At 42.4% G+C, this 25,449-nt stretch overlaps 1 protein-coding gene across 5 annotated transcripts in view; it reads right to left on the bottom strand.

The window, feature by feature from the left end:
- UBE2F (ubiquitin conjugating enzyme E2 F (putative)) overlaps nt 1-25,449 on the bottom strand; it is a 102,073-nt gene that overhangs the window by 67,621 nt on the left and 9,003 nt on the right. For all 5 annotated transcript variants that reach the window (XM_064159191.1, XM_064159182.1, XM_064159195.1 and 2 more), the window contains exons 3-5: nt 20,566-20,595; nt 18,181-18,246; nt 9,923-9,990 (exon numbers count right to left, since the gene is read on the bottom strand). In XM_064159191.1, the coding sequence (XP_064015261.1) occupies nt 9,923-9,990; nt 18,181-18,246; nt 20,566-20,595 (164 nt within the window). The remainder of the gene's footprint in view (nt 1-9,922; nt 9,991-18,180; nt 18,247-20,565; nt 20,596-25,449) is intronic.

The following is a 25,449-nucleotide window of genomic DNA, read 5'->3' as shown; positions in this document are numbered from 1 at the left end:
GAGTCCCTGAGCTTCCCTGCACTGCTTCCAAGTTTCCAAACAGAGACATTATAAAGCTTGCACTTAACTCTCATTCCATCAATTTCAAACCAAGAAGTACATAAATACGGTCAAATAAGTAGATGGAAACCCTTAACTTTGACATCTGATCCTTCAGGGGGCAAATCCCCTTCAATTGTTTGCTGTTTCCATAACTTACTGGCCAGAAAAAAGGGCCAAGATTAACAGTTCTACTGTTAAATTTCCAGGTTTTGACTACTGCCTAAGGCACCTCATGTCATAAAAACACCAATAAAATGGGAAGTCCTTAAGATTGTCCACTCAGTAACATGTCAGAACCACAGAAGTTGCAAATCAGACCTGGCTTCCAATTTAGTTTTTGAACATTGAACCAGATCAGTACTAGCAAGCAGGTCACATTCCTTAAAGAACCCGGTCCCTTGTCTCGTAACATCTATTGTTTCATCAGTTGTACCTCAAAGCAGAAAAGAAAGGAGTATATTAATTTGGTTTTTTTTTAATATAAAATAAAAACCACCCCAGTGACCAGGGAATTATTTTATTTTAAAACATGTATTTCTATCTGCCACTGCCCTCTATTTATGAGCACTTGGTCAACAAAAAAAGCTGTGCTTGAGGAACAGAAGCTGAGGACACAGGGGTCAGGCAACAGTCTTTGGTGCTACAGACATTTGCTGTACACACCATTACGTTCTTTGCTTGCTGTTTTGCAGCTTTCTCTAGTGTCTGCATGAACAACAGTCCCAGCAGGTTTTGTAAGCAGAAACACTAGCAAAGTGCTGTTTGCTTTACACAGAAGCTGAGGAATGTGCAGTGTAATTCTCTAAAAGGGCAAGTGACAGGTTTACCAACAGACTTTCGTATTTCTAATGGCACAGTAGTTTGAGGAGGCAGGACAGAACTAGCTAACTCTGCTCCAGCTTTCTTCTCATGATCTCTCTACAACATCTGTTTTAGTACCAAATGCTTTGTTGTTACACACTATCCCACCACCACCATCAAAGTCTAGCTGGTAAATAATATACTACATTGTTAAGAAAGTCTTTCCTTCACGCTGCACACCTATGGTTATAAAGATATGTATATTTAGAACATGTGCAAAGTACTAAGGGCAAGTTTGTGCCCAAATGGATAGACAAGCAGGGATCAGCCATCTTCCCTCACATATGAAATATTCTGAACTGTGGAGCAAGTACATCCCACAGTCCCTGCCTAGGACAGAAAGGACTGCTCACAGAATCATAGAATGCTAAGCATGGGACGTGACCTTTAGAGATCACATAGTCCAATTCCCCTGCTAAAGCAGGATCACCTAGGGTGAGCCACACAGGAATGCATCTGGACAGGTTTTGAAAGCCTCCAGTGAAAAAAATTCCACAATCTTGCTGGGCAGACTGCTCCAGTGCTCTGTCACTTTGATCATAAAAAAGTTTCTGCTCCTGTTGAGGTGGAACTTCCTTGTTGCAGCTTATAGCCATTGTTCTTTGTCCTATTACTGGGCACTAACAAAAAAAAAGAGACTGTCACCTCCATCTTGACACTCAGCCCCCAGATATTTGTGAAGATGTATATCCAGAATCCCCTCTCAGCTTTCTCTTCTCATATACTAGTGGAGGCCACAATTTATTTGCTCAAGTCTTCTAAGGGAAACTTTAAAAAGACATTTAGAACAGATAAAATTAAATGTTGATTTTACAAAGGCTTTTAACATCCTAAAATAATTTAGAAGTTAAATATCAATAGTCTTATTCATCTCCCTGTAGTATCTTTCCATATAGATTTGCTCTTGGGGCTGTTCAGTCTGGAGAAGAGAAGGCTCTAAGGTGACCTTATTGTGGCCTTTCAGTATCTGAAGAGGGCCTACAAAAAAGCTGGGGAGGGACTTTTTAGGATATCAGGGAGTGACAGGACTAAGGGGAATGTAGCAAAGCTGGAGATGGGGAGATTCAGGCTGGATGTGAGGAGGAAGTTCTTCACCATGAGAGTGGTGAGAGCCTGGCATAGGTTGCCCAGGGAGGTGGTTGAGGCCCCATCTCTGGAAGTGATAGGGCTCTGGCCAGCCTGATCTAGGATAGGGTGTCTGTGCCCATGCCAGGGGGTTTGGAACTAGATGATCTTTGTGGTCCCTTCCAACTCTGGCTGATTCTATGAAAAGCCTCTCCCAATTATTATTTCCTTCTTTTTATACTCAGAACAGGGACAGTTCTTATGGAAAGACGTCCCAGTTAGGGCCACAAGCATACCTGGTTCTGGAGAACAGAATCAACTCTTCCTCCTTTTCAGGAGTGAGAATGAGGATACTGCACACCGATTGGAAGTTCTAAAGAGACATTCTATTTTCAAGAGCATATATGCAAAAGGCAATCGGGTAGAGTAAGTACAAGACTCACTTGGCCCGAATTGGCCTTCTAGAATCCTCCACCCCTTCTGCCCTCAGTCATCTTGAAGGTAGGCCAAAACTGCCCCCCACAGCTGGGCCTACAAGGTCTCAGTGGCTCAACTCCCTGTCCACCAACTCCCCCATGAACCAAGATAAGAGTGCACACTGCTTGGAGAAGAGGAAGCATGAAAGACAGGAAAGAGACAGGAGGAGAGATCAGTAAGGCACTGTTTTTCATAGTGTTATACCAAAAAAGGAATAGAATAACAATATCACAATCTCCTGGGACGGGCCTCCATCCCTATGGTTTTGTTTAAGGGGGACCTGGGATCCCTCAAACTACCACAAAAGAAATACAATGCATCCAGAAAACATCAAAAGCTCAAGCCCACTGGTTCCATCTACAACATGCCCCTAAAACAGCACTATTAAAAGAAATTAAAAATCAAAGTAGACTTGGGTGCCAAAGAGATTAGATCCAAGCAGAGAATTCCACAGATGCAATGTCAGGTTTTCACAGGGCTCTAAAAAGTGGCCAGTCTGAATCAGTTGCCTACAGAAGGAATAGATCCAAGATGCTCAAATTTCTTTTGGAAAACATTTTTGGGGCATGTCTGAGATTAAGTACTCCTTTCAAGATGTTTTTCACTTAGACTACCCCTTGAGAGTAGAAGCCTTTCCATTCAGGACCACGTTTATATGTTTGTGTCCCTGGGAGCAGGACCAACTACTTCCTTCATTAGGAGCATCACCTGACTGCTCGCTCCAATGCCACAGAAAGGAGGAACAGAATTCCTCATTCTGGCCCCATTTCCAGCACAGTAGTTTAAAGGGTGAGCAGTAACTTTTAATATTAGGGGTTCTTTGTAGTCTTTCCAACTAGCACTTAAGAAGAAAAACAACAAAGCAAAACAAACCAAACAATCCTAGGTCTGCCTTGTCAAGACAGAGAGAAATTTAACCAAGAACACTGGAGAGAGTACAACCATCCAAGAGCAGCAAGTGCTCATTAGTGCATTAACCGAACCAACTCAAAAATGCTACTGAGACATGTGACTTCTTGGGTGCTGCCTTCACAGAGCAGCAGTGTAGAACGATCACTTACAGAACACAGGTGCCATCAGGCCCATAGCATTTGATTACTGCTTGGTTCAGCACAACCAACACCAATACTTGCTGAGTTACAGTATTAAATCAGCAACAATGAAAAATATATGGACTAGGCAACGTGACAATGCACAACTGCAGCACTTGGAGAAGTTCCCCTCTTTGGGCAACACACTGTTGCAGGAAAAGACTGTGGTGAAGCCTCTTAGCTCTCATCATTCTTTCTGGAATGCACAAAGTGAAATGCAGGAATAGGGTTGATATAAATTACTGCTAGCACTGTAGCACAAATCTGTCTGAACCATCCACATGCCTCCAACACCTAATTTAAAACAGGAACCCTTTGCAGCTCTTAACTCATATGCTTCTAAAATTATCCACCATTCCAATAGTTTAAACAGGTTAATTATGGACATAGAGGAGGAATTCTTACAATATTGTAGTGCATTACAAACCATAATAAATATTTCTAATACTCATCACAACAGTTCACTGGTAGAGAAGTCTTCCAGCTGTGTGCTCTATGCTACAAGCAAGAGGAAGCAGTTCACAATGGTGCTTGCTCCAAAGCATCCCTGTCACATTTTAGGCTCTTGACTCTTTGCACCAAGGAAATTCATAGCCCAAGTAACAAACATGACTGTACATCTTAGTTTGTTACACCTAAACACAAAGGTAAGTTACTTCTCTGTATTCACAGACCCACTATTTTACAAACAGCCTCAAATTTTTTACTCCCAAGCTTTTCCTCTCTAATTACATATTCTCATACTCCTCCAATACACCACCAGTCCAAACACCCACTTCCTCACCCAGTGTAGAAGCAGAATACATGCTTACGAGGACTGAAAGGCAAAAAAAAAGAGTAATTCCTCCGGGGGAGGGGTAAACATGCAGAATTTTGGCAACAATACTACAGAAATAAAGGATGTCATTACAGAAACTATAAATTACACATTTTGTAGCTTTAACAACATATACTCTTTTTCCTGCAAGCTAAAAAAGATTAGCTAGAAAATGGATGTAGGCTGTGAAGCAAGGCTACAATGACTTGCCAGTCTTGTGTCAGGAGTAAAAATACTGGACTAATGCATTCAGAAGTCCTACAAAGAGCCTGACATGTGCAATTTCCTAACTGAAAGGGCACTTGCAGGTCTGGAGAGCTCTATTACAAACACTGTCATCAGACATTTCAGTCTTAGTCTGCCTGGCAGAAAACAAACCATGGCCTCAGAGTAATTACTTCCATAAATGTGAACATACATGCTTTCATTAATAACCTAGCCATAATCCAACATTCAATCTATTGCAATTTTTTTTTTCAACTGGGACAAAGGCAAACTTTTTACTTTTGTATTGCATGAGAAGTGTTCAGAGTTTAAAAATATCTAAACATTTTCTAAAGATATTGCCAGGGCTGAACAGGGCAGTGTAACAAAACAGATTTTTAATTATAGCAATTGAGATTAAAAAAAAACAAACCCAGTTCTCCTGTTAATGCACAGTAAATACTTCCCTACAGAAGTATTGTTTAGGTGAACATCTAAACACAAGAAGGAAGAAATTACAGTGAGTATGCATTGTGTATGTTCCTGTGTGCAGCACTGCCACAGTGGTTAAATTGCTGTTACTGAAGATAACTAAAAATTGGACCAGCAGAGAACGTGAGAGGGTTGCCCCCTTTATACTGAAAGCCACGTTTCTCAACTGTGTGATGGCACAATGGAACAAGGATGTAGTCAACGCTAAAACACACAAAGCTAGTGAAAGTGGTCTGTATTGCAGTACAAAATTCTTTGATGAAGAAGAACTCAATAAAACTTCAGAACCTGTCCTTAGGCATACCAAGGACAAGGCAGTCATTAGGAGCAGTCAACCAAGGGGACGTCAGGTTTGACCAACCTGATAGCCTTTTATGAGGACAGAACCAGGTGGCTAGATGATGGTAGAACAGTGGATGTGGTTTATCTTAATCTCAGTAAAGCATTTTACACTGTGCATCATTCAGCTAACCTAAGGCAGCATGGTCTGCATGATCAGATAGTGAGGTGGATTGGGAACTGGTTGAAGGAAAGAAGCCAGAGAGTTGTGGTCAATGGGACAGAGTCTAGTTGGAGGTCTGTGACTAGAGGAGTCCCACAGGGGCCAGTATTGGGACCAGTTCTATTCAATATATTCATCAATGACCTGTATGAGGGCACAGAGTGCACTGTCAGCAAGTTTGCTGATGACTCCAAACTGGATGGAGTGGCTGACACCAGAAAGTTGTGCTGCCATTCAGTGAGACTTAAGACAGGTTGGAGGGTTGTGCAGGGAGGATTTTAATGAAATTAGACAAGGGGAAGTGTAAAGTCTTGCACCTAGCAAAGAACAAACCCAGGTATCAGCATAGGTTGAGACCTTATTGCTGTCCACAACTACCTGAAGGGTGGTTGTGGCCAGGAGGAGGTTGCTCTCTTCTCTCAGGTGGCCAGCACCAGAACGAGAGGACACAGCCTCAGGCTGCACCAGGGGAGATTTAGGCTCGAGGTGAGGAGAAAGTTCTTCACTGAGAGAGTCATTGGACACTGGAATGGGCTGCCCGGGGAGGTGGTGGAGTTGCCATCCCTGGAGCTGTTCAAGGCAGGATTGGACATGGCACTTGGTGCCATGGTCTAGCCTTGAGCTCTGTGGTAAAGGGTTGGACTTGATGATCTGTGAGGTCTCTTCCAACCTTGGTGATACTGTGAAATAACCTGTTAGAAGTCAGTGAAGGGGAAAAGATCTCTAAGTCATAGTGGATGAGAGGTAGACCATGAGTCAGCAGTGTGCTCTTGTAGCCAGGAGGGCCAAGGTCATTCTGGGGTGTATTTGAAAGGGTGGGGGTAGTAGGTCAAGAGAGGTTCTCCTGTCCCTCTACTCTATTCTGGCGAGGCTGCATCTGAGGTACTGTGTCCAGTTCTGGGCCCCCCAGTTCAAGAAGGGCACAGAACTGCTTGAGAGAGTCCAGCACAGAGCCACAAAGATGATTAAGGGAATGGAACATATCTCTTGTGAGGAGAGACTGAGGGAGCTGGGCCTTTAGCTTGGAGAAGAGGAGACTGAGGGGTGACCTCATTCATGTTTAAAAATGTGAGTGGCAAGAAGATGGAGCCAGGCTCTGCTCAGTGATACCTGATGACAGGATAAGGGGCAATGAGTGGAAATTTGGGCACAGGAAGTTTCATGTAAACATGAGGAGGAATTTTTTCACTGTGTGATAGAACAGGCTACTCAGGTGGGATTGTGGAGTCTCTCTCTCAAAGACTGCCTAAACACATTCCTCTGTGATCTGGTATAGGTGATCCTGCTCTGCAGGTGGGTTAGACAGGAGCATCTTTTGAAGTCCTTTCCAGCTCCTGACATTCTGTGTGAAAACCACTCAACTGCAAACATGATTAGTACATGTAGATGTTTTAGACTAAAGTATATCAATGAAGACAGGCAGGATCTTAATCACTTACAAAAAACACCAGCTTGAGGAGACAGTCCTTGACCTTACTCTACAAGGAGAGAACTACTATTAAAAAACAAGAGGGGAGAATTTAAGGTTGTTTTGGAAACACTACTGTCCTCAACTAGCAGGAGCTTTTGTAAGATGCACGCTCCACATATTCCTTTATTTGTAGCCTGCAAATATTAGGCAACTTACAACAGCATCATCTGCAACATGAAGCCAACTCTGCTTTCAGAAACAAACTTTCTACTTTACTAGCAGTGTTAATGCACTGTTCTCCAAGCTCTGTCTGGGAATTCAAGTTATTACATTCCAGAACACTGCACCTCCTTTGTATGTGCATATAAACAATGCTGTGACTGCAACTACTGCATGCATATAATGCTGAATTTAGGCTTGGTGCATTGGCATACGAGCCAAACGCCTGCCTGGAAACACTTCTCTGGTGTCCTCCCCTATACATTCTTCAGTGTCTCTGAAAGAAGACCTCTGAACTATCAGCATCAAAAGTAAGAAAAAAGAGAAAGTTGGAGGATTGGAAAAAAAGTTACAACAGCAAGAAAAAAAATCAAAGCCATTCAAGAAAAGAAAATGCAATTTATAACACTAAATGCAATATATCGCAGCTCAAATGGATCTAACTTCCTTACATATACCTGCCACTCACAGTAGTTTGATAATTCCTGAGCATCAGATGTATGCCCCAATTGTTTTTCATTTCTGGAGTCAATCTTTGTTATTTTGACAGCTAAACTATGAAAACAGTACCTCAATTTTCACTGCACATGCAAGGTTCCAAATTTTTACTAAAATACAATCATGAAATACCAACTTGTGTTAGAACAGGCCAAACTGTCTGGAGCTTTCCATTTATCTATAACAAGAGAACACAACAATTTCTGAAAAGCTAACCACTGAAACTAGTATTTTTAAAAGCTACTTAGCTAAACAGCCTGGGAGACAATCAGTAAAAACAGTGGCATGAGCTAAAGGATGCAACTTGTTACTATATTCCATGTTTTCCATCTCATCCTCTGCATGTTCTCAGGAGACATTAAGAACCCAACTCCAGTATCAGAACTATATGCCCAGGCCCCAGAGAAACAAAATGAAAACAATCAAAATATCTTTTCCTGTTAATTCATGGATTTAATTATTTCTCATATATATATATTTCTTTTTCAGAGACCAATCATTACATAGAGGTTCCAAGAATAATTAACAGAAGAGAACAGGTAAGAGCAGAACCTCACCTAAAGGTGTCCCCCAAGGATCAGTGCTGAGCCCAGTCCTGTTCAATATCTTTACTGATGATCTGGATGAGGGGATTGAATCTACCATCAGTAAGTTTGCAGATGACACCAAGCTAGGAGCAGGTATTGAGCTGTTGAAGGGTAGAAGAGCCCTGCATAGGGATCCTGACAGGCTGGATGGGTGGGCAGAGGTCAACAGGATGAGATTTAACACGGTCAAGTGCAGAGTTCTACACTTTGGCCACAACAACCCCAAGCAGTGCTACAGGCTGGGGACAGAGTGCCTGGAGAGCAGCAAAGCAGAAAGGGACCTGGGGGTACTGGTAGATAGTAGGCTGAACTCAGGAACAGTGTAGCCAGTAGGACAAGGGAAGTTATTCTGCCCCTGTACTGGTCATGCCACACCTTGAGTCCTGTGTCCAGTTCTGGGCTCCTCAATTCAAGAGAGATGTTGAGGTGCTGGAATGTGTCCAGAGAAGGGTGACAAAGCTGGTGAAAGGCCTGGAACACAGCCCTGTGAGGAGAGGCTGAGGGAGCTGGGGTTGTTTAGCCTGGAGGAGGCTCAGGGCAGACCTCATTGCTGCCTACAACTACCTGAAGGGACATTGTAGCCAGGTAGAGGTCGGTCTCTTCTCCCAGGCAACCAGCAACAGAACAAGGGGACACAGTCTCAAGTTGTGCCAGGGGAATTATAGTCTGGATGTTATGAGGAAGTTCTTCCCAGAGAGAGTGATCTGTCATTGGAATTGGCTGCCCAGGGAGGTGGAGTCACCATCCCTGGAGGTGCGGAAGAAAAGATGAGGCACTTAGTGCCATGGTCTAATGGACTGGCTAGGGCTGGGTGCTAGGTTGGACTGGATGATCTTGGAGGTCTCTTCCAGCCTGGCTGATTTTATGATTCTAAAAGGAGATTCACCTGCACTTCCAAACACCTCGTGCCAGACAGTTGCAAGCACTCTTTTCTTTAAGGTACAGTATCGCTGCAGCAACAGGAGCCTGTTAGGAGGCTGCTGGGTTGCACGCATTGTATCACAAAAGAACAGCCAGGGAAATTATTATTCCCACTCACTGGGACTCACGTGACGCTTCCTCCACAATTGTGTCCTATTCTGAAATCTCCACTACCAGACACACTGACAAACTCGAGTGAGCCCAGCATACAGCCACCTTGATGATGATGATCAGACCAGAGCATGCACAGTAGAAGCAGAGCTGCAGATCCTGAATTTGTTTGGTCTGGAAAAAGGCTGAATGTGGGGACGCTCCTGCTGTCTACAACGTGGTAGGGTATAGAGAGACAGAGACAGACTATTCTTAGAGGTGCACACTGATAAAACAAGATGCATCAGACAACCTGCAAAGGGGCAATTTTGATCTGTCATAGGAAAAAAAAGATCAGAAAGATAACTAAACATGGGAACAGAGGTCTAGAGAGGTAATGCAATCTCCATCCTAAGAGATGTTTAAATGTCAACTGGACCATGCCTTTAGCAACCAAAGGCTACTCCAATTTCTAGCAGTACTTCAAATGACCTTCAAAAACTCCATGCAATCAGGATTTTTTCTACAAAACCATAATATCTCATTAACAGACAGAAGGTCCTTTCTCAGTCTCAAAGCCAAGTTTCCTCTAAAGTCCTATTGCCTAGAAAGCTAAAATGATAACTGTTAATGACAGATACTCACTACCATATTGTAGGCATCAGGAACTTCAATTTCAAACTGAAACTTTCCACCTTGGTAATAGCCCTCATCTAGGAAAGAAAAACAAGAAGAGACATTTGAATATGAAATATCTGTCGTTGCAAAGATTAAAATAATGGCTCAGGACTATCATCAAATATTTAACCTAGTTATACCACAACATTTGCTGTCCTTAGTCCAAAAACAGTGTGACTATAGCGTCTTTGTCCACCTCCAAAACCTTTCCAGTGGAACTTGCAAGTCAGAAAATCAACAGTCCCAAAGTGATCCTGGAAAAGCCACCTTCCTAATCAGAGCACAAGTTGATACCACACTAGATGAATCTTCGAGCTTCTCATGTTCATAGAACAAAATCTTGCCATATGACATGCCATATCACAACATCAACCCTTGGAATGAGATGGATACATACTCCATTTTGCAAATGCATACCAAATCCTGCTCCTGGATCTAGTACATCTTTCCAGACTCATGCTAGCAATCACAACTGTAAGCAGTATGAACAAAAGTATGCAAGTATATGCTTCAGAGTGTACTATGATAAAAGAGCCAACTTGCTCTTCTATTGTAATTATCTTAGGATGACTTATCAGTCAGGAAATCTGCCTGCCAACCTCAGACTCAACATTGAATTATTAAAATAGCTAAATTTTAATATATGAAAACTGAAAATATCTAGTTGCATTTAACCAGAGATAATATAACAGGATAACAGGCAGTCTGCAGCTCTTGAGATGGTTGTGCTTGGAAGATGAAATGCTTGTAAGTGATCTAAAGTGTGTGTCTGTCTAGCATTGTTATTATTGAGTGAGGTTTTTCTTCATTAAGAAAGAGAAATAGACAGGTACTCAGCCCACACTGGGGATTTTGGACACCTATGGAATGCTCAGGGTGAAGCCACCTCAAGTATTCTCTGTATCACACAGTCCAGCCACCGTGAAGGCCTGAAGGTCAGGAAGGCTGGTTATCACCATAGGACAGTACTTTTTAAATGTTTAAACCAACATTGCAAACTAAAGTTCTGTGAAGCAATCCACACTTTACAGAAAGATTAAAAACAGTTTTCTTATTATGTAGCTTTATTGTGCTAAACCACAAAAAAATAAATCCTCTACTATACGTCAAAATCCTCGTTCAGGGTGGTGTCTTTTGGACCTGCTGCCTTCTCAGTCCCCCACACAGGTATAGCACAACCTTCATTTTCTCCTAACAACACATAACATCCACTTGATTAGGTTTCACTCCATGTTACAATCTCACTGTCACCACAAGCCTGTAGCTTCCACAGTATAACGGCCACAGTCACAAGAGAGCAGCCAGTTCCTACCCTCCTCCTCTTTGTAGTAACTCATTAGCTGACTCACTGAAAAGGAGAGGATACCATCCTCTTAAATATCAGACCCTCAATTGCAGGGCGAAGCGAGCCAGCAATGCCTGCAGCTGCCTCCACACTGAACTGTGCAGAGCAAAGGTGCAAGCCTTTGCACTGCAAATCTCACTTCAATAACCTGTCCAGAACATAGGCTTTTCAAATACATTCCCCATTTCCACTCCAATTCAGTTCTGAACTATGTTTGATTTATTAAGCAGTCTTCTCAGACACATAATGCTTCACCAGAAAGTAAATCCAAATGCACTGATTTTTATGCTAAGGAAAGATAAAAGCATTTCTCTTTTGCTTTCAAATATATTGAGATAAAAATCATTAAAATAAGGCATTTCTAAAGAATGAAAAGCAAAAGTTACACCAATATCCTTTTGATGAAACTGCTCCCTGCCAAATGTATGGGACACTCAAAGCAAGACACCGTTTCAGGAAGGAATGATTAAGGAAATAGATACGATTTTACTGTCTCGGTGGACAATGCTGCTCACTTTCTCTGCTGTCTGAAGCTGCTTCTTCCTTGTCTCACCTGAAACAATCATCCTGTCCTTGAAAATATCCTTATGCCACTACTTGCCTCTGTTGTTATTATCTGTGCCAGTACCTTACTGGATCAAAAGCTAGGAAAAATAAGGACAGAAATTATTAGAATGTGGTCAAAGTCCTGCCTACTGCATTGACATTTGGAGCACAAAATCAGAAGCTGAGGCTAAAACACAGTAATGTCCTGAGGGGGAAATAATCAAATAAATAAATAAAACCATAAGTTTAAGCAGCTGGCACATGAAAAAAACTAGAGGAATACATACACTCAATGCAATTTTCCTGCAATTCCCAGACAGCTGGGGCTAGTTTGGGATTGGTATGATTATTTTAGAGGCCCATTCTCCACAGAATTAATGAAGAGTTTGTTTTCTGGTTTATATGCCATAAAATGGCAAATGTTGGTAAGCATAGTTAGGCATTTAAACACCGCTGACTATCAAAGTACATCCTTTGTGGCCCATCTTAAAGTGAAAAAATAACTTAGTTTAGCATTTTTTACAGCATTTTTAGCCAAAGCACTTTAAAAGAAGCAAACTACAATTTAGAGTCAGGTTGCAGATAATGAAACTTGAAACCAAAGTGGGAAAGATGGCTGCTCTATTAATAGGGTGTGAAGACAAATTTAAGCAGTAGGAGGAAAACTAGAGCTTAGACATAGGCCCTTTCTGCAAAAGTCTCATCAGCAGCCAACTTCCTAAGTTATGTGCTAAAGCTGTTTTCTTTGACTCTCTTATTTATAGCACTTTCCTCACTATAAACTTTGCCAGAACTTTGGTTTTTCCCACCACTGTTACATGCTTAAAGAATTGAGGGTCTTTGCCCCTGTCTGTATTCAGGTTGTGGGACACAGGGAAAGAAACTACCATATGGGAGAAACTCTTTATTGGCTCAAGACACTGGAAGGCGACTTCATTGCGAAGGCTTATCTTGTTAATGTGTTGCAAGATTTCTGGCTGCGAGCTGAGGCCCCTCAGAGATCAGAATTTTTAATATACATTTGAGTGATTAACGATGAGCAGCTTTACTGCTGTTCAGTGAAAAGATTTACAAATACACAGGGTGAACTGTAAAAAAAAAAAAAAAGGAGAGATGTTTCACTCATCTGATTTGGTAAAAATGTCCTTGCAGAACCAGCAGGGTGCCCAGTACATTTTTTGACTAGTGGTTAGCATGGACTGAAGCCAAGATAAACCTGAAACAAAAGGAGTAGCAGTAGTGTATGACAACAAGGAGTTGTTTGAGGGAAACTCAATCATGTAGTAAGCAAGTGGAAATGACCTGCAGTGTGAAGTGTAAGGTCTAAAGTGCTCCAAGTCTTCCAGAGAATTCTCAGTCTTCTAAGTAATTCTTTAATTAATACATAATGAATCTCTTGTGGCCTCAGAAGGTGTTAATATAGTTGGAAAGTGCTTGATCTAATCTAAAACTGTTTTGCAGAGAAAAATAAAGTATTCTTTCACCACCTAGTCCTGCTGCTTCTGCTGACACTGGTGATAACCTAACCTCTCTGAACATCACTGCATCTCAGTAATCCTGCGGGAAACTCTGCACTCATTGTTCAAGAAAGGGCTTGCCCCCTTCTGTTGAGCTCATCTTGTCTGATTTCATCCTGCACATGGACACTTGGAGTTTCTGCTGTGGCTAGGAGGAAGTGGATCTATCCTGAGCTAGGTCTGCAAGGCAAGGAAGAGCAGAGAAAGCAAAGAATGACTGTTCAGCTTTCCCCCTGCCACTTTGTCGCTCTCTTAAGCAACGGCAAAAGTGATTTTGCTGTCTGTGTTTGGAATTAAGGGTCTACCTTACTGCTCCTACACACCACAGTCTGTGGACCTGGTGTTTTGAGTATGCAAAGAGATGTGGAGAGTTTTTTCTCTTGCTGCTTGACTGGCAGGAATCTGACAGTCTTTTGGCAAGTTCTCCTTCCTTGGCATTGTTCTTGGATGTTTCTTTTGGACAACTGTATTACAGTGAGCATTCATTAAATCTGAGGTGTTTTTTTTTACATAAGGCACATGTAGACACATTCATCAACAGGCATCTATTTCACATTAGCAGTGTGGAATACAAAAAGCTGCTGCAAACTTTGCTCTAAGTCCAGGAAAAAGAAATCAAGGAACTATTCAAATTAAGCCAAAGAAAATAACCTTCTGCTGTTGGACTTCCTGAACAACCTTATCAGAGTTGGTGCCCAGGCTGAATCAGCAACAGGCTTCTCCCTGTGCAAGCATACACAGGCATTTCATGTGATTGCTTATGTTGGGAAGTGACAGTTGGAAATAGTGACAATTGGTTAAAGCACCACTATAGTGGAGGATAAAGTGCAGTTAGCTGTGTCCTGTAGCATAACCTGGTGAGATTTCTGAACTTTTAGGAGGTATTGGACCATTTCCCCAGTTTTCTAGATTGTGCTACTAGATACCCTCTCACAGTGCACTGCAGAAAGCTGTAATGGAAAGGGATCAGAATTTCTCAGGACAAGTAACTTTTCATGTGAAATAAGCAGTCACCCTCACCAAGATTTTCTATAATTTTATATTCAAAACTCTGTGACCAGAATAATTGTGTAATATTAAAGATTCACTAAGAAAGGTTACTGCGAGAAGTGGAGAGTAAAAGAGATGAAATTATTTAATGGTAAAACTTATTTTCTTATTCAAATTAATCCTCTTCTGGAGAACAATAAAGAAACTTCCTTCACTGTCCTTTCAAGATCAGTCACATTTGAAGTGACTGCATAAAATAAAGCCCCCAAGAAGAAGGTTTTTCGGTAACAAGGCTAGAACACCGACTGCAAAAGGCATTTCTAGAGTTAAGTATCCTCAGTCAGCACCTCACAGTACTGACAGCTGACCACTTTCAGAAATTGCCTTGGTGTAAGATTCTTTATAAAACGTGGATACAGAAGTCCAGCTCCAACATTATCAGAATATAAAGAGAACTTAAACATAAAATATGAACATGAAATCATTAGTACTCCTTTACCTAGTCTGTCAGAGAAAGGTGCAATCTCTGTAACTGCAGATAAGCAAAGTGAGCACCTTAAGAAGTGAGCCAGCAAGAACCTCTCTGCTGTGCAGACTGCCAACCCTGACTTACACTTACTACACAAGCCCTAGCAGTGAGAACTGCAGGGCAGCACTAGACATGCCCTGGCAGCCACAGCTGTGCTGAGCCCGGCTCTTGTTACACAATCGGAAAGCAGCAGAGGTATTTGCAAAGCACTCTCTTAAGAGCCAGATTTATGACCAGGATTTCTAGAAGCAACTCAGCTCCCCAGTATGAGAAACGGTTCCAGGCAGGAGGAGGAAAACTGGCGCTTCCTCTGGACTGTCAAAATTCACTTAATGTTGTTTAGACACTACAAAAATAGTTCCCTCAAGCAAAGACTTTGGCCTATTTGAGCAAAAAAAAATCTTTGACAACCACTTAATTGCCTCTTTGATGTCTTAGAGAAAAGATTTAACATACTCTAAAGAAAAAAAGCCTCAAAAACAAAGGGAATCAGAGAGTTAGAAAGATTTTCCTGGGATGTGTTGCGTTCTGCCTTTAGAGAGCTGTGCTAAGATGTAGCTGATCACAGGATTCTGTACCTGAATTACACACAGCTGAAAATAGATGTTTACTTCTATCAAACTGCAACTAAAGAGACTTCAGCTGTGCCGCTATATTTAGCTTAACAAAATGTTAATTAAGATCACCTCATTCCCAAGACCATTTCAGCAATGAAGTTAGCACAAAACCCATGCTCTGCACTCACTGACTGTCTTCTGACTGCAACACAGGCTGAAAATTTACTGTGGACTCGGGCCTTAGAATTAGTATGAGGAAGCTATCACTGCTTCAATTCAAGACACTGCTAACCCACAGAGTGTCAGCCCTGTAAAGACAATTCACTACCAAATATAAGGAAGCATCATATAAACTGGAGGACATTTGGTGCAAGCACACTAACACTCCAAATAAATGTGAATACATCTCATGAACAGAATGAGAGGTTAAAAGTTCTGTAAAAGCACTTGCATTTATTTTTGCTTACACTGACTAGGGCAGCCTTACTCAGTTTTCCATCACAAAAAGAAGTCGCATGAATGGCCATGTTAACAAAGACCACCCAAGACTCCTACTGCCGAGGAAGTGATAATTGATTTTGGGTAATAAGCAGCAACAGTGACATCTAGTGCCCATCTGACTTCAAGATCCTGAATTCTATCGTCCTGCTCAGTGTAAACCGTTATTTCTATAGGTGAGTGACGTGGAGGGCCTTTAGGCCCGAAAGCAGGCTTATTTATGCCTTGCCCTGCCTGGACATATCTCTCTGCCTGCACCAGAGATAAACATATTAAATGAGCACAAAGGGGCACAACAGACCTGGTGCCATAAAGTCAGTTGCCCAGGACACCTGACTGTGTAAACCCCCACACGCCCAGCTTGTGCCTGCCTAGTGCTAGGCCCACATGATTCCCATATTTGGAGTCCAGGCCTGTGGGTTTTGCCTAGAATGGTAAGGTTTGGCTGACTGCCAGCCTGATTGGCCATTCTAGTGGCCAGTAAGACCATTAATTCTCAGCCCACATTTAATAAATAGGGGTATAAAGGCTCACGTGCAGCCTTCCCCACATTGCTTGCTCGCCCGCCTGCATACTTCCTTGCAGAGCTCACCTATGCCTGCCTTTATATAACTACCTGGTGTGCACCATTGCCACAAGTTGCCAGAAGCAGACTCACTTGTCTGCATTTGATCGGCCCGAGTAGTCAGCGCTAGACCCGTGCTCAAACTGCACAGAACCCTGCCTCTGCACCTGGAGATCCCGCCTATGAATTCCCTGGACAGAGCATCCAGAAAGATCCAGCAGCATAAGGTCAGAGACTGTCATTTCCCCTAAAACTGGAGGATTCCAGCCTCAAAGTCCACAGGCAGAGACCCTGGAGAATTGGACATTCGTATAGGCTGTGATGCAGCCCCGGAGAGTGGTTGTTGATGAATCAAAATTGTGAGTAAATACTTGAATGCCTCTGTAATTTCTATTACTTCTGCCATAAAGCAGAAAACAGCTTTCAGCTCACCCTTGCTGGGCAAATAGCATATGTCCCCAAGCGGCATTAAGCCATGGGGAAAACTCCTCTCTCTGTTTATAGTTTAAATGTTTGCTAGTTATTAATAAGTTACTGTAGATACTTATCCTACAGTGTTTTCATAACCATGTAGAACTATTTTAACATTAATATACAGTGGTTGGGGGTGGCAAGAGTTCAGAATATTGAGTTTAATAAATATATATTTTTATGTAATATTATCTTGCACCAATTAATTTCTCCCCTCCACCGAAATCAGTGTAGGCAGCAGAATACTCCTCCACGACAGTGAGGCATCAGGACGTCTACCATACAGCATCTTTCTTCTGTCATCAGTAAGCATCTAAAGAAATTGTGCATCTAAAAGAATTAGCTGTCAGGGAGACACTGATCCCAGCACATCCTATGTTGTAGAGTAGGGTTATAGGTTGGACTTGGTGATCCTGAGGGTCTTTTCCAACCTGGGTGGTTCTGTGATCTAACTCAAATAATTCAGTGTATTTCACATGTCAACCCTCTGAGTAGCTGCAGAGTCTCAAAAGGTAACATACAGCAAAAATAAGAAGTGTATGTGAAGTTTAAATTACCTTCCATGCCAACTCCTCTATGAAACACAAATACAACTTTCTACTCTAAAAAATGGAGAGCTATGCATGCAAGCTCTGTAATTTCAGACAGCTATTAAGAAACTTAGGTGGAAATAGCAAATTCCCAAAACATTATTATTGCACAACATGCCAGCAGAAGCTCCACAGTGTACTCAAGTTGTATTAATAATAAAAGATCCAATTTCCACATAATTAAATATCCAGACTTCAGACATGCCTACATTTGAAGCCTTCCTCCAGTGTTATACATCATCTCTTCACCTCTGCATAATCAAGCTATCAGTTAAAAAGAACAAGGCTGCAGTACAGTAATTTCTCTAGGAGTAGTCCAAGATTTTTCTTAGCAAATAAAACAAGGTGATTTACAATTGGCTGAGAGAAAAAAAAATTCAAAGTGAGCAAATAAGCTGAGTATTTCCTAAACACATTCAATTTTGTTGGCCTTTTTATTGCAATCTAGTTCTCAAATCCAGCCCAGTTTCTCCACTGTTTCTGTAAAACAATCACTATATTGCAGCAGTCTTTCTTTGACTAGGAAGCTTATTCAATTCTTGAGTAAACTCTTGGAATTACACTTTCTAAGCACCAGCACACACAGAAACTAAAAGTAACATGTTTTTTAAAATTACCTGGGATTACAGTTAGCTGAAAGTAATGAAGCTTGTTTGGATCTGGAAAATTCACTTTACATGTACCTGTGAAGCAAAAGAACAATTTACATCAGATAATTGTTGTTTCACTGTTGTGAAAGCAATTGCATTCCCTTTCAGAAGGTCCAAATTGACTCCCCTACCTTCCAGTTACGTGATGTCCTTCTACACTTTGTCTCTAAGCATTTTCTACATGGTTATAGGTCACCTGCAGTAATGGAACTTCATGTCTTTCAGTTTTGAAGAAGTTTATTTCCGTTGAGTAACTGCCTCAAAGACTTTGCAATGACAAAGAACTTGTTTTTCTGCATAGGTAGTAACTGCATGTTAAGATGACAGCATGTAGAATGAGTATCCTTTCCTTACATGCATTTCTTAACGTGTGCAAATGTAGATCCTAACATTTGATCATAGACTGCATTCTGCAAGAAGTCAAGACATCATGGCCCTGTGCTAACAAAGGATTATTGATATCTGCATGGTATAATGAAAGACAAGTTTTACTGAAAGCCTCAATCAAAAGCCAATCATATCTCCATTCAGCTGTCAGGGTGAACAAGTTTCTTCCAAGTAACCAACTACATGCATCAACAGCAAAAGTTATGGAACAGCATTACAAAGCAAATGCTATGTCTTTATTCTCAGACTAGATTAATTTAGTAATAAATAGGAGAACATAAGTGGGGGAAAAAAGATGAAACCTCAATCTCATTAAACCAGTCAGTGGTTTCAGTTCAACAGCTGCAAGTTCACAGAATAACAGTCTTTTGTTTGCATTTGATGACATAAACCAAGTTGCACAAAACCATCCTTTCTTGACTGTGACAGAGACAAGCTGTTAAGCTGGCACTAGATGTGTATATCCACAGATATTAACATATCCATATCTCCAGCCTTTAGCTTCTTAACCCATTAAGCTGGCTGTTCATTTCCAGTAGTCAAGGAGCTAAACTTCTGAGATGCAGAGCCTATTTGACTGTAAACAAACCCTAGTAATGCATTCACAATGCAGAAACTACAAATCTGGATGTGTCTCACTATCAAAGAGTCTAAACAAATTTTAACAGAAGTTTAAAATCACCATAAGTGAAATCTCTGTAACTGCCTTAAAGAAAGATGTGAATACAGAAAGGAAGTGTTAAATAATGACTCCTCCTGCTCTCTATTTTTACAGCTTCTGTTCTGTATTTTTTCCTTTGGAATTCCTCCCATCAGCCATCCTGGACACTGAAAAACATGACTTTTAAGATCTGGGCATTGATCTGGATTTAGAATCATTGGCAAATAGAAGATGCTCATCAGATGCAGTACCCAGACATAAAAGCTGGAGAGAAAAAAAAAAAATTGGCCAAAGTTTTCCTTAAATGGGTAAAGACTAGAAACATCTCAAGCTACCTGTCAGCATAACTGGAGAGAATATCCATGCTTTTCCTTGCAGGATAAGCAGACGGACAGAACAGCATGACTGCAAAGCACGGTAACAGCTTGCACGTATGCTCTGCCTCTTTCCCTGCAGGAAAAACATCTTACATTGCTCTGAAACATGAATGTGTACCATGGGAAGCTACGTAGAGCAAGCAACGGTCTCTGAATGTACCTCTGAGCTTACCAGGCAATCACTTGCATTTGCCTGTATTCAGCATTTCATGGCAGAAGGATGCTGTTCTGGTCAATGCTTGAAGGGAAAGAAAACTCAGCAACAATTCAGGTTCACTGTCAACAATGACCCTTAGCAACATAGACAGACCAGCAAGAACTTAACCTATGTTCTCCTGTCCATGACAGAACTAGGCTTTCTTAGATTAAGGAACAGAAAATAGATCTATCTATCCATCCTCAGTTTAGCAGCAACGAGCAATTTCACAATTATCACACACATATCAGGTTACAGTTTGCATGTGAAGTGAAAAAACTCTACGTTGGCTTAATATGTTTCCTGAGAATGGAGCTGTTTTCTCTGCCACTAAATCAGAATCTGTTTTGAAACGGACAGAACGAAGAAAAACAAACAAACAAAAACACCACGAAAAAACAACTAAACAAGCAAACCAGGACTGAGACAACAAATTAACTTGTCAGTTTCAGTTATCTTTTGGATGTTTCATAAGAAGGAAGCTACCACTATCAACACTCAAATTCTGGACCCAAACAATCTACAATGCTTCCCAAAGGACACTAATAATGGCCCACCTCTCTACCATCCTTTTACAGGGAGCAATAAAGAAAACCAATTCAAGCCTGAGCAGCAGGGTTTTGCAGTTTCCCCTAGTTAACAAATATCATTAGCATTCACATTCCAGTCAAAACATTTAGTTCAATGATCCTTTACCCTCTAAAATGCATGCTGTTGATTACTATACTTACAAGGTAAGTTAGCTTCAAGTTCTGCAACCTCTGTTGAAAGAAAAAATACAAAACTGTTATTTATGCAAGCATAAAGCCATTTTTGAAGACCAAATTTGCAATTCTAATTTGAGCCACCCCGTAAATCACATTTTACTTAAGAATAAAACTAAGCTGCAAGGAAGATTTACCTTGAAATGTCTCTGTAAGCCATGCAATTCACTACTAAAAATGCTCATATACCACTGAGAAGGCACATATATCCTACTGTGATTAGAATCATAGAATCAGTCAGAGTTGGAAGGGACCACGAGGATCATCTAGTTCCAAACCCCCTGCCATGGGCAGACACACCTTACCTTAGATCAGGCTGGCCAGAGCCTCATCCAGCCTGGCCTTAAACACCTCCAGGGATGGGGCCTCAACCACCTCCCTGGGCAACCCATTCCAGGCTTTCACCACTCTCATGCTGAACAACTTCTTCCTCAAGTCCCGTCTGAATCTCCCCATCTCCTGCTTTGCTCCTTTCCCCCTAGTCCTGTCACTACCTGATAGCCTAAAAAGTCCCTTCCCAGCTTTTTTGTAGGCCCCTTTCACATACTGAAAGGCTACAATAAGGTCACTTCAGAGCCTCCCCTTCTCCAGACTGAACAGCCCCAACTCTTTCCATCTGTCCTCATAGCAGAGGTGATCCAGCCCTCTGATCATCCCAGTGACCCTTCTCTGGACATGCTCCAGCACATCCACATCCTTCTTGTAATAGGGCTCCAGAACTGGATGCAGTACTCCAGGTGGGGTCTCACCAGAGTAGAGAAGAGGGAGAGAATCACCTCCCTCAACCTGCTGGCCACACTTCTCCTGATGCAGCCCAGGATCTGGTTGGCTTTCTGAGCTGCAAGTGCACACTGCTGGCTCATGCTGAGCTTCTCATCCACCAGCACCCCCAAGTCCCTCTCCTTAGGGCTGCTCTCCAGTTAGTCACTGCGCCCAGCCTGTATTTGTGCTTGGGATTGCCTCAACCCAGATGCAGGACCCTGCACTTGGTCTTGTTGAACCTCATGAGGTTGTGTTGTGACCACCTCTCCAGCCTGTCCAGGTCCCCCTGGATGGCATCCCTTCCCTCCAGTGTGTCAGCTGTACTACACAGCTTGGTGTCGTCAACAAACTTGCTGAGGCTGCACTCAGTGCCACTGTCCACGTCACCGATAAAGATGTTGAACAAGACTGGTCCTAGGACTGATCCCTGGGGGACTCTACTTGTCACTGTCCTCTGCTCCAACATGGACCCATTGACGGCCACTCTTTGGGTGGGGCCATCAAGCCATCTAGTGATCCACCCATCAAACCCATGTTTCACCAGCTTGGAGACCAGAATGTGGTGTGGGATCATGTCAAAGATTCAGCTCTGTCAAGACTGAAGCATCAAAGCTTCTAATACACAGGGCACTGGCATTTCAAAAGGTGACATCATCCAAACTTGCTTACATAAGGCACTAAAATACAGAGCCACAATTCCAGAGCCTCAAATACATAAAGGCAGGAATTCCTCAAGGATCCAGGTGAGAGTTCAATGATAAAAACAAGCACAGGAGTTTCACAGCCTGTATAAGCATCACCACTCTCCAGCATCTACCACCAATGTTTTCTGCCATCAGCTACAGATGGTCAGTGTTATACACTGCTTTTGAAGGGAAGCCTTCAGCCATGATACCATGTCCTGCACACTTGAATCCAGCTACAGGTATCTTAATCCTAAGGGCACCATCATACCAGCTGTGGTCCTGCCTGCAGAAACCAGCATTAGGAGCACCAAAGAAACAGTGAAAGACAAACTTTCCTTTCAAGCACCTGGCACAGCAATGTGCACTGGTCAGTGATAAAACTCACATCCACTGAGCAACTCCCCCCAAACCACCGCACTGCTGAACAAACTCAGTGGCATGAAGAGCTTTTTGCTCCTATGTCTGTTGGATAATCCCCCCAGGAGCACAGCTTGCTATGGACAGGCACTTTCATTCAGCTGTAATTTCTATTCATTATACTTCCCATGCATGAAACTTAGAAACTATTCAGAAAAGAAAGGAAATAACCTGCTAGCTCCTAGGAAGAGAAGTTTATTCCTAAGCACGTTCTCTGCAAGACTCCCTGCTTTCTCCCTCTTTTATGAACTTTATTGAAGTCTTACTTTCAACTATCAGTATTTCACAGAAGTGTGAATGAGGTACATCAAGATGCTTCCTCCTTCTGAAGTTCTAGGAAACCTGATATTTTTGCATTTCCTGTAGTCCTTTCCCCTTCCATATTGTTTCCAGCTTTACCTTCTGGTCTCCACAAATGTAGATCATTTCTTTGGGTTAACAGCATGTAAACAGATGTCAGCACCAACTCTCAAAAATATACATATAAAGAAAACTGTAATTCAGTTTAAGATACAGAGGGTGAATTCTTGGCACAGAATTCACACTGATCTGACCACAATTAAAAGCTCACTAGTTTCCCAGAACTTTTCTTGCACCCTTGCGTACCAGACCTGGTTGGTCTCTGCAGGAAGCACAATGTTTATTTGACTCATATTTACAAAAAAAAGTTCACAACTGCACTCTACAGTTCCTCACTTCAGATCACTACACACAACCAAAACTGTACAGTGAAGAATGCACTATACTGGGGCCATACTGTGGTGAATAGTCCTAAAGGGCATAAAATGGGCTTAAGCATGTCTTGTCTTATTTACCTGCCTGCCTGTATTGCAGCCAGAGGTGGGAAAACAGGACAAAAGCAACCCAGGCAACTTAAGTTTCTTTGCCTGCGAGGGGTTTCATGGGGACCGCGCCCCTGTCCCGTGGTAGGCGTATGCGCCCCCATTCTATGGAAGACAACAGCCTGTGGGTTCTTCCATTTCTGAGTCTACTTGGGTGACTGCGTGGTCAATGAGACCATTAGTCTCGGCCATTACCCTATAAATTGGGGGTGAATGGGGGAAAGGTGCTGGTGTGTTCATTCGTTCCTTGCTGATCTCTCCACTCGCCCGCCTGTCGCCCCAGCTGCCGCCTCAAGCCACCTCAGCCAGCAGTGGATTTTCGCTTTGTGGCCCACGTGGAGTTTGCCACAGAACTTCTGTTGGATATTTTCCTGCCTATGTTTTTGGGCCAAGGACATCAGGACTAGTGAGTATTCTCCATTCTTTGTTCAAGTTGCTAAAGGATTTTAATCAGCCTCACTGGCCTGCATCAGGAATGGTGTGGTCAGCAGGAGCAGGGAGGTCATTCTGCCCCTGTACTCTGCACTGGTTAGACCTCACCTTGAGTACTGTGTTCAGTTCTGGGCCCCCCAGTTTAGGAGGGACATTGAGATGCTTGAGCGTGTCCAGAGAAGGGTGATGAGGCTGGTGAGAGGCCTTGAGCACAAGCCCTACGAGAAGAGGATGAGGGAGCTGGGATTGTTTAGCCTGGAGAAGAGGAGGCTCAGGGGTGACCTTATTGCTGTCTACACCTACCTGAGGGGTGGTTGTGGCCAGGAGGAGGTTGCTCTCTTCTCTCAGGTGGCCAGCACCAGAACGAGAGGACACAGCCTCAGGCTGCGCCAGGGGAGATTTAGGCTGGAGGTGAGGAGAAAGTTCTTCACTGAGAGAGTCATTGGACACTGGAATGGGCTGCCCGGGGAGGTGGTGGAGTCGCCGTCCCTGGGGCAGTTCAAGGCAAGATTGGACGTGGCACTTGGTGCCATGGTCTAGCCTTGAGCTCTGTGGTAAAGGGTTGGACTTGATGATCTGTGAGGTCTCTTCCAACCCTGATGATACTGTGATACAAGCGGTGAATTAAGCTGCCAGACTCTCTAGCAAAGACATTTTCCGAAACCTTTCAGAATTCCATCGTGCATAGACATTCTGTGAAATAGTTCTGCTAACTGCATCCAAGAACTTGTGTGGATAGTTGTAAATAAGTTTGGGGCAATTATTTTGGGTATATTAATAAATATTTCATAACTTTTAAATCTGCTTCATTGCATTTTACCCCAAACTCAGATTTCAACTAGTCCCATTTACAACACATACTTTTGCTAAGTTTAGAGCACTGTCTCTATAATACACCAAAAATGCAATTTCATTTACAGTAAGACAAGACACAACCAACTTCTGAAGGCTTCAGCTACAAAACCCCATAGGAGTATTCCCCCCATCCCTTTCTCTTTAAGCTCAGCCTTTCATATTGGAAGGCATTATTAATCTTCTCTGGAGAGTACAGCTTAGGACCTGGCTCTTATTTTAAGGTGTTGACTGCTTCTTGCTTTCTGTGCTTGTGCATTGCTCAGTTTAATGAATCCTGCCCATCTCTTGCTTCGGTTCCGAGAACAGAGTAGTGGGAAAGAGAAGCACCAAAGGACACAACATGTTCAAACACAGCAATGGCATGGCTGAAGCAGCTCTGCTGAGCTGGGGCCTCACTTCTGCATCCTGCAAGGTTCAGTAGAAAATTTACTCATCACTGCAACTCCTTTGAAGTATGAAAAATGTCCTGTGATGGATTTGCACTTCTGTTTCCTTTTGTCTTGGCACAAGAACGAGTGGTTTCTCTTGTGAAAACGTGAAAACGAAAGTGTTCACACCGTGAGCAGGAAACAGCACTGTGCTCTTTCTTTGAAGGTGCCCAAATCTGGGAAGGCTACTGCAACTAGTCCACATGAAAGTTGTGTGAACTAAAACAACTGAAATTATGGTTTCTATTGACTCAGCCAAGAAACCACTGAAACTAAGAAGGAAACAACTTTATAAAAAGAAGGTAGAGACACGCTTCAACCTAAATTTTTAGAGAGACATCAAGTAAGGAAGGAGATGTTACTATTAACTGTGCCATATAAACACTGGTAATTAACAAGAATTAGCATATGTAATGGACCAAAGCTGCA

Source organism: Pogoniulus pusillus, chromosome 2 (genome assembly GCF_015220805.1).
Source record: "Pogoniulus pusillus isolate bPogPus1 chromosome 2, bPogPus1.pri, whole genome shotgun sequence".
Lineage (NCBI taxonomy): Eukaryota > Metazoa > Chordata > Aves > Piciformes > Lybiidae > Pogoniulus > Pogoniulus pusillus.
This window is presented reverse-complemented; position numbering and strand designations above follow the sequence as displayed.